Source organism: Solanum tuberosum, unplaced genomic scaffold, assembly GCF_000226075.1.
Source record: "Solanum tuberosum cultivar DM 1-3 516 R44 unplaced genomic scaffold, SolTub_3.0 scf00073, whole genome shotgun sequence".
Classification (NCBI taxonomy): Eukaryota; Viridiplantae; Streptophyta; class Magnoliopsida; order Solanales; family Solanaceae; genus Solanum; species Solanum tuberosum.
Genome location: NW_006239002.1, coordinates 1773642 through 1786587, shown reverse-complemented (window position 1 = coordinate 1786587; position 12946 = coordinate 1773642). Strand labels below are relative to the sequence as shown.

Sequence of the window (12946 nt, the reverse complement as noted above, 5' to 3'; positions counted from 1 at the left end):
TACTTAATATAGAAATGTGTCCTTTTTGGGACTAACTAACAAAAAAAGTAAGTCACATAAATTGGAACAGAGGAATATTATTTTTAGTTGGGGTGAAGTCTAAGTTAGTACGTATTAATATTATTATTATTATTAGTTGGGGGTGCAGTCAAAGTTAGTACGTATTAGTGGTGGCAAATGGGCAGGTTGAAAATGGGTCAATATAAAATGGGTAATAATTCAACCCGTTCATATTTGATATTGGTAACAAATGGATTAGGTAACAAATGGGTTGGGTAAAATACTCCCTCCATTTCAAATTAATTGAATTGTTGAGGTGTTTCACACCCTTTAAGAAAAGAAGATTAAGACATAAATTAGGCACAACTTTCCATTTTTACCCTTATTAATTATTGTCAAGATTAGGATTAAACTAACTAAACATTAATTAATAACTAATTCCAATACTAACTACTGAAGGGTAAAATTGGAAGAACATTCTAAAAGTAGTCTTAACAAATGAACAATTAAGTTAATTTGAAAAATGAAAAATGTCTCAACAATTCAATTAATTTGAAATGGAGGGAGTACTAGTTTATCCATATTTACCCATATTTTCATGAGTAAATAGTACTCTACTTAAGAATTCAACATGGAGAAAATATTTTAGTCTTTTTTAGATGAAAAATGTTGAATATGCTTCATTTAGTTTTATTGTATCATAAAAGTAAAAAAAATATCCTATAACTTTTCAATATAAGATAAAATATTTTTAATTTCAAACTAATCCATACTTTACCCATATTTTTATGGGTTGAATATGGGTATCAACCCATATTTTATTCATGTAAAAAATCACTCACTCAACCCATTAAAATATGAGCGGGTTACCAAAATATGGATTCATTTTGCCGGCACTATTACGTATATTATGATGATGATGATATATATAAAGAAAAAGAAGAAATTTGACAAGTTTTCGATCAATCAATACGGATGGACTACATATTTAGCCTGCCTAAATCAATCAAAACTTTTAGATGGATTAAAACTTGGATTGTTCCCCAATTGACCTCAATGTCCAAACTTGTATACGTCTAATGAATAGAAATGCCTCAAATGACAGCCAACTTGGGGTTGCTTCTGCATGGAAGTAAGTTAGCAGAAACCAACCAAACTCCTCCAACTATAAATATGCCTTGTAATGGTTCATATTATGTGCACATTAATTAATTCTTCAAAAGAGGCAAAGAAGATATGGAGAAAAGCAAGTTTTTAATTAGTGTAGTATTTGTAATAATACTTGTGTTTCCATATGCAAATGCGACCTTTCCATCACCCCCTAAAGCTAAGAAACACTTTGTGCTAGTTCATGCGGCATGCCATGGAGCATGGTCATGGTATAAGATTATAGCATTGATGTGATTTTCAGGGCATAATGTCACAGCTATTGACTTGGGTGCTTCAGGTATCAACCCCAAGCAGGTCCTTGAAGTCCCACATTTATCTGATTACTTCATGCCGCTAATGAAGTTCCTGGCTTCTCTTCCTGCACATGAAAAGTGGTTCTTGTAGGCCATAGCTTTGGCGGATTCGCTGCATGTATCTAAAGCCATGGAAAGCTTTCCTGAAAAGATTTCAGTTGCTGTATTTGTCACTGCTCTAATGCCTGGTCCAACTTTTAATGCATCCACCGTCTTCACCGAGGTACCAATATTCCATATATATTAGCAAACCATGAGATGATCGATCTGTTATATATATATATATATATATATATTTGTTTACACATTTGAAACTAAATTTACTTTATTACAGACATTGGAAGCCACTGGAGTAGCATCTGCATCTGATAATAGTGTTACTTTCGATAATGGACCTACCAATCCTCCAACAACCTTCATTTATGGTCCCAAGTACTTGGCAACTAGATTTTACCAGCTGAGCCCAATTCAGGTAAGCAAAGAATATATAGATATTTGAATCAACTGAGTGGCCCTAATTAAAGATCTCATTATTTTGTACAAACGACATGTAAGTTGCTTCTTTTTTCCTGCTTGGTATATTAGGATTTGGAGCTGGCCTATACACTACTAAGGAAATTATATTTTTACAATGTGGAAGATTTTGATAAGGAGATACTTCTTTCAAGCAAAAGGTATGGTTTAGTTAGACGAGTATTCATTGTTGCTACTAAAGATAACGCTCTGAAGAAGGAATTTCAAAAGCAGATGATTGAAAAGAATCCACCAGATGAAGTGGAAGAGATCCAGGGCTCTAACCACATGACCATGATGTCTAAGCCCAAAGAACTTTTTACTACTCTTCTGAGCATTGCCAACAAGTATACCTAATTAAGAGCTTTTAGTTAATTTAAGAAGAATAAGGGGGACAGGTTTAAGGCTGAGCATATAACTTCAGTCAATTCATATATTTGATGCACTGATATGGTGATCTCAGTTCTTTCATACAAGTCCTAGTTAATTTAATATCTCAGTCATTTTCTATCCATTGTAATTTCTTTCATTGTAGTTTCAGTGTTTGGAATTTACATCAATAAATGACCTCTATTTTCTATAAATACTGAATTTTAGTCTAATTTGGTTTAAGACCAAACAGTTAAATCACATAAATGGAAATATGTTGTAGATGAACAAAGCTCATTGATCCCACTGAGGCCATATGCCTCAATGCACCGACTGGACGCCCTAATAACAATACATTGCGGGTCAAGCAAGTTGCTAAGGAAAAGAAACAATAATGTTCAATTAAAAAGAACATGGCCATTTCAGAATAGGAAAAGTCAATTTTTTTATTTTTTTGCTCTTTTAGTGACTCAAACTCACAACCTTAGGGTTTAATGTAGAAGATGTTTCTCACTTGAGGAACCCTCTTGTCCGGATTCTTAATATATCAGACAAAAAATAGTCATAATCCATTGGAATTGATCCAAAGATCAAGAACATATAAACGTTCACAGGTTCTCACATTACAATAAATTAAGATTGATACATTATTTCTCAATACAGAAATTTATGGCAAAGTATTATTTAGTATTGTATAATCCACCCTTGTGCTTCAGGTTTGACATCTCAATTCAATGGCAAGTAATTTATCTTACCTTTGACATTTGTACAAAGGAGTGATGTGCATTTATTTGGTGTACCATTTCGCAATAATATTAATACTGATTTAATAATCATTGACGCCTTCATAATGATATCTAGTGAACAGAGGGCAACATGTTGTTGAGTATTGCATGATCTTCAGAAGTCAATTTTAAAGCTTGGCAATTGAATACCGAGACAAATTTGATCTTGGAGGCAGCTTTAGGTCTTCCCAATCTTCATCATCTACCTTAGAGAAGTAACGATCGACATCATCATCTCTAATTAGTTCCAGTCTGGAGGGCTCCCACTGAATATATATGAAAAGATAAGCACAAGAATGAAAGAATCTCTCGATATGTAAATTCAGGATTATCCATGATCAAATGAATATAACACACCTTAGGATTTTTATCCCTGTCGATGAATATGGCTCTGTATCCCTGCAGTAAAAGTGTCAGTCTTGTAATGCAGTAAAATAGGTGGCTGAAAGATGGCATATTCTACCTCATGAACATCCTTGCTAAATTCTCCCTTCAACACATGACAAGCCATCCGATACTCACGGACAAGGCAACTACCAACACCTTGAAGCCTCCCTTCTCTTATCTGGAACAGAAAAAGGAAACTATTATGACCAATATGCAGATACTCAAGAACTCTCCAAGGAAAATGTTGGCCAAATCAACGCATTAGGACCGTGTAGAAAGAGATTCAAGATGTGGCTGTGAGCAAGACCTCATCATAATTTTCATTTGAAGAACTTGCATCACCAGCAATACTAGTCTAGTATCAAATTTTAAAAATCTAAAATAAATAATATTAATCCAAGAGTAAAATCCAAATGATCTTTCTGTGGTAGCTGTTACAAAAAAAAAAAGTGAGGCCCAAGGGTCACCATTTTTCATAAGTTAGCCAAGTTAGCTTGGTTTAAGAAAGGAATTATTTTTGTTGATAATTCAAAGGTTCTTAATTCAATTTAATTCCTCGGGGATAGTGACAAAGCCAACAGGGGTGATTATGAAAAGGTTGAGCCAGGAAAAGATTGGACATATATTGTGGTCTACCAATGTTGTTATTCTGGTTCCATCACATAAGACTGCAAAACCTGTATGGATATGATTACATGAACAAGAAATATGATTTTGGTATTCATCTACCAACTCTTTCCATTATGCACAAAAATTCAGCAGCAGTTCCCAGGATTATATTGAATTTTAACATTAAAGAACATGCTATCCTTGTTGGCTTAATGATATCATAAAAGAACTGCATTAAAACCTTATCCTTCAGGTTTTATATGCATTAACCTCCCCAATATCCAACCAAGCTAAGTATCTTTCCTTAATTATCAACCAGAGATATGGTGTTTTGCCATATTTCTTCCTACATGACCAATTTCTGATCAACCTGAAGAAAGAATGGTACAGAAGTTCAGGTAACAAAGTAATGGTATCACAAGGTAGCGATTGACTTACTGATCTCAAGGAAATTTTAAGGCTTGTAGGGGATGCTTTCTTCAGCGACTGAATGGTTGAAGAGATCCAGTCATCCTTCTTGTCCAAAGCCTTACTTTCCTATTAAAAAATCATGTGAAGTTCTTACACAGTATTTTAGTAACTTGTAGTATCAGAATTTTACAAAGTAATTTCACCACAGAAAAAAAGATAACACATCAAATGATCATCCATCTCCCAAACTTACAAGAGTAGATATGATTTCTTCAATCGTCCTTCGAGAGAAACATCGATTAATAATCTTCATCCTATACGCATAAATACCATTGAGAAAGAGGTCATGAAATTCCAAAGACTACAGGCTTGTTTTAATTGAGCAATATTTTTCCTAGAGACAATGGACACTTTGAAATGCTATCCATCATCTTAAGCTTCTAATAACGAAATAAAGTAGAGGAAAAATAGTCTTACAACAACAGGAAGAAAAATAACATGACAGCAAAATAAAAATGAAGAGCATAGACGATGACTTCTGTGATATGTCATCAATATTAGAAGGTCAGCTTCCAATAAATCAGGAAGAAAACAAACATCATAATAGAGATACTAAATGAGCTTACTTGTGATGAGGACTTTCTTCTTTCAACTTTGGTATGTGGGAAAAGCGACTAATGATAGCAGATATAGCATCTTGATCACTCGTATTGACTTTAATTAGTGCTTGTTCTAAAAGTGGCAATTTCTGTGAACAGAAGGAAGAGACAAAGGATTCAAATTAGATCAGAGACAGGAGGAATTAACGAATAAACAAATATTATGCAATTAAGATCAATGAACCACATTTTAGATATGCCAATACAACTCAGGAAAGGCCTTCTACACCCCCAAAGCAAATTATAGTTCAAAAGTCTACTAGTGGCTAAATGAAGATTCCACAAATCCATCTCAAGCATGGCAGAATAAATCCAAATTCAAAACAAGCATGTTTAGCTTGGAACTGCAGGGAAAGGTAATTTAGAAATCACAGAGAATTTTTCTCCAAGTACTTCAAATTCATATTTGTTGGTACCCAATTACCGTAAAAAAATCAATGTGCACATTGTATTCTTCATGATACATCTATAAAGCTCTATTAATTAATTTAATTACTATTTTGGAAAAGAAAGAACAGAAAATTAATTATTACGGGCATGAAACTACTGATCTTGCTGCTGCCGCAACCAAACTAAGTAGAACATTTTGCAGATAACAGCATAGTCAATTGGAGGTTTAACATTGAGCACATACCTTATCTAGAATACATTGGCTAAAGTGCAACTCAAAATTAAGAACCATGCTCCCAATTAGATGATAAGATGAAATGTCATAAGAGAACATAACTAAAAAGATTTATAAGACCTGTATAGCAGATAGCAGATAAGATTACCGTCTTAATACCATAAGCCTGACATCTTCAGATAGACAGTGGACTGGCAATTTAGTTCTTACATGTAAAGGGGCATATCAGTGTTGTCGTTATGATAACATACTGACCAGTTTACACATAATAGTAACAGAAACCTAATTGATTTCCTACAGAAGCAATTGTAAATGGGAAGAGCAAGCTGAAAATTGAGGTAGTATACATCTGATGATACAAAGTGGGTTGCAAGACCACAAGCAAGCATTTCAGCTCCATCCAACCTAGAACCAGTAAGACCAGCATATTCCCCTGCCAAAGAGTATTAAGAAATTACTAAATGGAAAAAAACACCGAACAAATTCTCTGGGCATCACTGACAACGTAGGAAATGGTCTTCCACAAAAAAAGCAGCATAATCAGAATAAATAAATTCAGGGAAGAAAAGGAAGGGTCATATTTCTAAATAAAATCGGGTATAATTCATTCAAACATTTCAGCGATTTATTAAAAATCCCAATTTTAAAATATCCTTGTAGAGAGATTATACATGTCTTCAAAGTATATTTTGCATTAGTGATAATTAAAGAAATTCAGGAATCATCATGAGAAGTTCAAAACTAAGGCAGATTTCTATGATAACTTAAACTTAAAAATTCAGCATAAATGTGAAAACTAAGGCTCACTGTGAAAAAGTTTTATAGACACTTCTGTGTGAGAAGGATTGACCTTAGTTTGTGTAAAGAGTGCAATATTACTTTTAATGCAGTAAATGGTGAAAAGCAGATAAAAATGTCCAGAAAACTCAGAATATAAGAGAAGATGCACCACAAGGCACATAATTGCTGCTGCTTTAATCCATGAGGAATGTGCAGCAAACTTTTGAACACCTTCTACAGGAGCAAAGGACCTATCTTCTACTTTTAACTCTTTTAACTAATTTTGATTTTGAGGATATCGTGGATGAAGCAGCAAAATAAATGCTAAGTAGCTGAGCTAACATTTCTCTCAAGATATCCTCAACTAGTGGACCTCGAGGAACCAGGTAGTCACTTAAATTTCAAACAATGAAAAGTAGCAGAAAACTCCACAATGAAACTTGAGTGTGTTATCTCATGTATTCTGGTTAGTAAAAAATACAGAAACAGAAAAAGATGAAATAGACAGAATGATTTTTAATCCGAGTCCACAGAAATTACTGTGTTTCCTTAAGAAATTTAATCCCCTCACTGTACCCGAGGTTGCAGATTAATTCCTCCAAAATAAAACGGATTAACCTGTTAAAGAAGTAGCGGTACCTCAAAACTTCAATAACTTCAGCGAACACAAGAACAGCAACTAAGAGCACACACAGACTCAGTCGATCGACAATTTTGTTTATGTAAGAAAAAGTATGCAGAGAGAAAAAATTTCAGTGTTAGAAAAATGAAAATGACCTCTTATTTATAGTCATTAGCAGCAAGGAACGTGTCTGTTCAGACCCGTTTTTTTTCAGAACGTTGTGTCTTTTGGAAAAAGTAACGACTTTTCGGAAGGAACAAATTCTTTCAAACGAATTTACCGTTACGCTCGAATTTCAAATAATTCATTGCGAAATTAATTCCGTCATTTAACTAACATTCTGAATTAATTTATAAGAGAAAAGAAATGAATTAACAAAATTGATTAAATAAATTTTGTCCAAAAAATATTATCAATCACATCATTTGCCGAAGCAGAAGCCGAGGCCGAGCGACGACGGCGCGAGGGGCACCTTCTTCTTAACCCTTTAAGAACTAAATGAAGTGTTTCCTAATATAAGGACAACAATTTCCTTTCTTCTATCAATATGGTAAAAATGACTTTTCATTTGCACTTTGCAATGACTTTCATTTTCCCTCCAAAATTGGTTCCCCTACTTTCATTGGTTCTTCCACTTTTCATTTTCTCTTTTTTTATTTCTCATTCACACCTTGCTAAACCCAACATAGTGTATTAGAGCAATAGCAGTAATTTTTCTCTTATAAATATGAACAATATAATGTGTCTAGTGAAATTACCAAAGAATCCTGGAAGTCTTGATAAAAAGTAAGAGGCACCTACATCAGGAAAGTGTCCCAAATCTGTTTCAGGCATAGCAAATACCTACAGAGAAATATACATAAATATTAAATTGGACGTGAAGTTTCTGGCATCCAATTACATATAGCAACCAGTATGAATAAGGTACGAATTACTGCCTGAGGAAAATAAACCCTCAATGCCAGGGGCGACTCAACATAATTTGTGGCCTAAAGCGAAATTTTTATTAGAGGCCTAAAATCTATATAAATTTTATCTATATCTATTTATTTTTCTAAATTTCTAGATGTAAATTACTACTTAATATCTTTTATATAAATGATATTTCAAACACTTTTTTTTAATTATTAGTTTTAAGTAAGATTTTATCAATTCAACATTGAAAAACATCCTTCTATTGAGACAATTATTATATGAATTATTAACACAATTTTATAAGTAATAGTTGATAAACTTTAAAGATAAGAGTTAGAATCATAGAATTTGATTCAAAAAGTTGATAACTTGGTATACCTACTTTAATATGAAAATTAACAAAAATTAAAATAAATAAATTGTAATGCACTTTGTTAAACACTTTTCAACTAGTGATTCATATTTTTGAGAGTGTATTACTCTAACTATCAAAGATTTGAAGAAATAGAGTACCAAAAGAGTTACAAAGGATAAATAATGTGAGTGTTAACGAAAAAAATGTAAGAATCCAAAACAATGTTTCCTTAATTTCTTCTATTTGAATGGGGTTAAGATACATAATTTTTTATTTATAAAAATTTGAGGCCCCCAATAAGGCCAATGCCTAAAATTTTATAGGCAAGAGCCGGCCTTGCTCAATGCAAATCCAATGTACAAACTAAAGCTCATGAAGATTTACAGTTTGTATGGTTTTCCTCTAACTTTGCTCTGGTTATGCTAGAGCCTTTTTTTATGAAGAAAGGTAAAAATAAATAAATAAATTATGACGGCTCTGAGACATAGGACATAGTACAAAAAGTTCTGCTGGATTTGAACCCTTCAATTCAAAACTGTAAGAATTCCAAGAGCTATTTGCTACAGCTATTCCACATGAACATTCGCATATTGGTTTAATCCCTAAAAGAGAAGATATAAATAGACTAATTTGAAGCAAACCACAAAGAATGTGGCAAAGATCAAATACAAAAGGGTAAACAAGACAACGAGATTAATCTACTACTCAAGTAGAGGCAATACCGACTTTTCTGTTGCAACTCGAAATCTACCATGTATAGAAGCACCAGCTCCGCCTCCCATGACAATTCCATCAAGGATGGAAACCTTCAATGGATAGTCCAAACAAGATTAAGGAAAATTTCAACGGAGGTTATATCACAGAACTAAAATTAGTCATAATTTAATTTAACCTGGGTTTTGCTATATGTTGCCATCACATAGTTCAAGGTGTACTGCTTTAGGAGAAAATTAGCACCGGTTTTCCAGTTACCTGATAAGCATGAGTAAATAAATATGTTCGAGAAGTCATCAAGAGTTAGTGAGACAAGGTTCAAAACTCTATGGATAATGGGCCTACCTCTCTAGCCTTTTCCATTTGAATACCAGGCTTTTGTTTGCAGCAAAGGTTTGAATCTGTAACATGCGTGTGTTGTGCGCTTAGCACTAGACTAAAGTCTTGGGGGGCATTTGTAGTGATATTTTAAAGTTTTCTTTGATTTTGGCATACTTGGAAAGAAAGGGCCTACAATTTTTTGCCTCCCCTTTGGGCTTGTACCCTGGACCTCATTATTCTCCTCTCACTTTATTGATCACTAGGTCACACCCTTGAGTGGACATTAAATGTTACTATATATTGATTGCAAAAAACCTAATCTCTCGTGAAAGAGAGAAACAAGACGGAGTTGCCAGTTTTTTAAGAGCAAAACTAGTACAAACAAATGGACTTGGATAACATCTGAGCTTATGAGATTGAAAGAAATTACTTGAGGAGTTAAACTTCTGATCACATGGATCCAATTTTAAATACCATCTATAGATTGTGTTTGACAAGATATTACCAATATAGCAAATACTTACCAGGTTTCTGAAAAAAAAGTGAAACATCACCACCAGCACAAAAAGCCCTTCCATGTCCCTGGAAAATATCGATACAAGAAAAGTAGTAACAAGAAAAACACTATATACAGGGGAATTAAAAGAACTTTGAAGCATACAACCAGAGCTTGAGACTAAAACCATAAAACATAAAACATAAAACTGCATATACTACTAAAAAATCACTATTTTCCCATTGAAGTTCCCCACTTAAAAATGCTCAGTGGTTCTAAGATATTTGATTGAATCAGTGAGAAAAGAAAAAATAGTAGTGTTTTCATATGGAAAAATTAGGAAGCTTTCCAATATTTCAGGGAGAATCTATTTCCCACTATGGATTTCCCCAGTGAGCTGTTTCAGTGGGAAAATCATGTTCTAAAACACAAATTTTCCATTGATTTGCAATGGGAAAAACCTTTGTTTATAGTAGTGAAAAAAGTAAGATACATAGTCTTACAGGCAATAATAACTACTTAATACAATTTCTTACACTCTTGATTTTATTTCAACAAAATCATTTTGGTGAACAGTTTTTTGATAATGTGGATTGTTCCGATTGCCAAGAAACATAAACCTAATGTATGCCGAGGATCAAGCCAAACACTAGATTGGTCAGAACCAGTGAGATGCCAAAGAGAGGTAGCTGATTGGCCAGCTTTATCCTTACTCCCCAAAGCTATGAGGAGAAGAACTTTATTCCCAGTGTCAAGAGACGAGACAGGAAACAAGCTGAAGTTCTTCAATAAGATAAGATTTGAATAAGGCAACTCAAAATCTATGCAACTCTGCCTGCATGTAGTTTCTAAATTTTTTTGTAGGCGAAATCCATCATCAGGTTACCAAGAAGATAGTCCTAATATAGAAAATACCTTTAATATTATCATCTTCACATTCGGATCTTCTTCACTGGCATAGAAAAGTTCCGTAAGCCGTGATATCTGGACAAACAAAAGTTTGAGGGAACAATTATCACTTATAACATGTCATCATATGTCAAATCAATTTCATTAGAAAACCAGATATTTACTCAAATATACTGTGAAACGAGGATTGTATGACTAAAAAGCTCACTTGTTCACCAAGTAAATATAATAAGAATAACCCATTCCTTATAATTGCATGAGCAAGCAACAGATTCAAACTTGCTTTTGAAGTTCCATAGTGATTCAATGTCATTAGGTACCCTTTTTTTCTTTTTAATAACAAAAATATTGTTTATAGGCAAACCAAAAAGCAAAACATCATTAGACCAACTTAATGAAGATTATATAACAAAGTGGCATGTCAGTACATCCTTTAACTAGTACAGTGAACAAAAGACATTCTTTAAAGTATTTAAAATTTCTTAAGTTCCATTTTCTGTCAAACTCTGTTAGAAAACTAACAAACCACATCATGTACAAGTCTTGTGACTCCAAAAACTCTGGTCCCACAAATCAGTCCGATATGAATGTTCGATAACGCCCTTTAATCTTATGGTCTTGAACTTGTTATTAAGTTACATATAGCGTACCAAAACAGTCTTTAATCTTGTGGTCTTAAACATGTCATGTGGTATGTTAAAATTAAGAGAAAAGACATAAAGTCACCACTGAAATTATTTCAAATTTTTAAAAAGACACCTTAAATTAATTTGCGAGTGTCATATTACCCCACGAAACCATCTAGATCCACAATAAATATACCCTTTTGACTAATTTTACCACCACTCGTGTTGTCACGAAATATGGGCGCGTGAAGGACTCATGATACAACTTCAGACCAACGTAAAATTGTCATGTGGCACTCCCAATTTGACTTATTTTGAAAAAAAAATAAAATCCATGTATTAATTTTTTTTTAACTTTATTATGAATAGTTTTTAATTTTTCAAATCTTTTTTCTCATCTTTCCTACCATCGTTAGCTTACCCATATTTTTTGGGCATCCATGTCTTCCTTCATTTGTTTTTTCTTTTTCTCTTTTTCCTTCTGGTCTTTGTTTTTTTAAAATTAATGTTATTGTTCATTCTTATTCTTCTTCTTTTTTAAATAAATAAATTAGTTTAGTGATTTTTTTCCTCGTACAAATCAAGATTGAGATTTGGGAGTAGTTAAACTATGGGAAACTTGATTTGAGAGTAAGAAGTTGGAGAAAGTGGTGATTTAAATGTCAGATTTTGACTTGGTGATATTTTGAATATTTAGATTTTGATTATTTGATGGTGTTTATTTTCATAAATAAATCAATTGGTGGTAATTTGACAAATAATCGGTAGTGCTGCCGCGAAATCCGCCCCCAACAACAGGTTTTGTTGGAAGACATATATGCACAGCGAAAGCATACCATAATTTTACTGCTTACATGAATAATAGATAATCAATACCGTTTATGCTAGAACACATAAACTTGTTGAATTTAATTCGATAAATACCTCCCAAGTTCACATCTGAACTCTCTCAATACTTGGATGGACAAGTATGAATAGAAAACTAAACAATCTAGGGCTAGAATAATCCCTAATTATAGAGATTTCTTCAAAAGTCCAAAGAGGAGAACCAAACACACGTTATTTTTCTTCAACTGAAAAATACACGCTAGTTTTCTTTTTATAAGAAAACTAACGCCTCTCCCCTTTTCCCTTTAGAATTAGGATTCTGAGTTCTAGTTAAATATGGGCACTGGAGGGACCACATAATTAATTACTGAGGCTTCCTATTATGGAAATAATTCCAAATAATTAATTTGAATTATTCTTACCATAATAAATTACAAATCATTCCACTAGAAATTCGTAATTGCACTCCTCTATTTATATTTCGTAATTCCCCATTAAACACTTATGTAATTCCCCATGTTAAGATTTCAGATACTAATCAATAAATTAAATTACTGAC

The 12946-nt window shown here is 33.2% G+C and overlaps 1 protein-coding gene and 1 pseudogene across 3 annotated transcripts in view; one reads left to right on the top strand and one right to left on the bottom strand.

Annotated features, from left to right (window-relative positions):
• Positions 1-1236: 1236 nt before the first annotated feature.
• On the top strand, positions 1237-2333 carry LOC102580384 (salicylic acid-binding protein 2-like; annotated as a pseudogene).
• Positions 2334-2948: 615 nt separating this feature from the next.
• The window catches only part of LOC102587372 (3-hydroxyisobutyryl-CoA hydrolase 1-like), a 14117-nt gene continuing 4119 nt past the window's right edge, over positions 2949-12946 (bottom strand). For all 3 annotated transcript variants that reach the window (XM_006346421.2, XM_015308299.1, XM_015308298.1), the window contains 12 exons: positions 10940-11008; positions 10053-10110; positions 9386-9465; positions 9216-9299; positions 7982-8066; positions 6169-6254; positions 5164-5285; positions 4791-4851; positions 4565-4663; positions 3594-3695; positions 3488-3529; positions 2949-3396 (listed from right to left, as the gene is read on the bottom strand). In XM_006346421.2, the coding sequence (XP_006346483.1) occupies positions 3259-3396; positions 3488-3529; positions 3594-3695; positions 4565-4663; positions 4791-4851; positions 5164-5285; positions 6169-6254; positions 7982-8066; positions 9216-9299; positions 9386-9465; positions 10053-10110; positions 10940-11008 (1026 nt within the window). In that variant the 3' untranslated portion in view covers positions 2949-3258. The remainder of the gene's footprint in view (positions 3397-3487; positions 3530-3593; positions 3696-4564; positions 4664-4790; positions 4852-5163; positions 5286-6168; positions 6255-7981; positions 8067-9215; positions 9300-9385; positions 9466-10052; positions 10111-10939; positions 11009-12946) is intronic.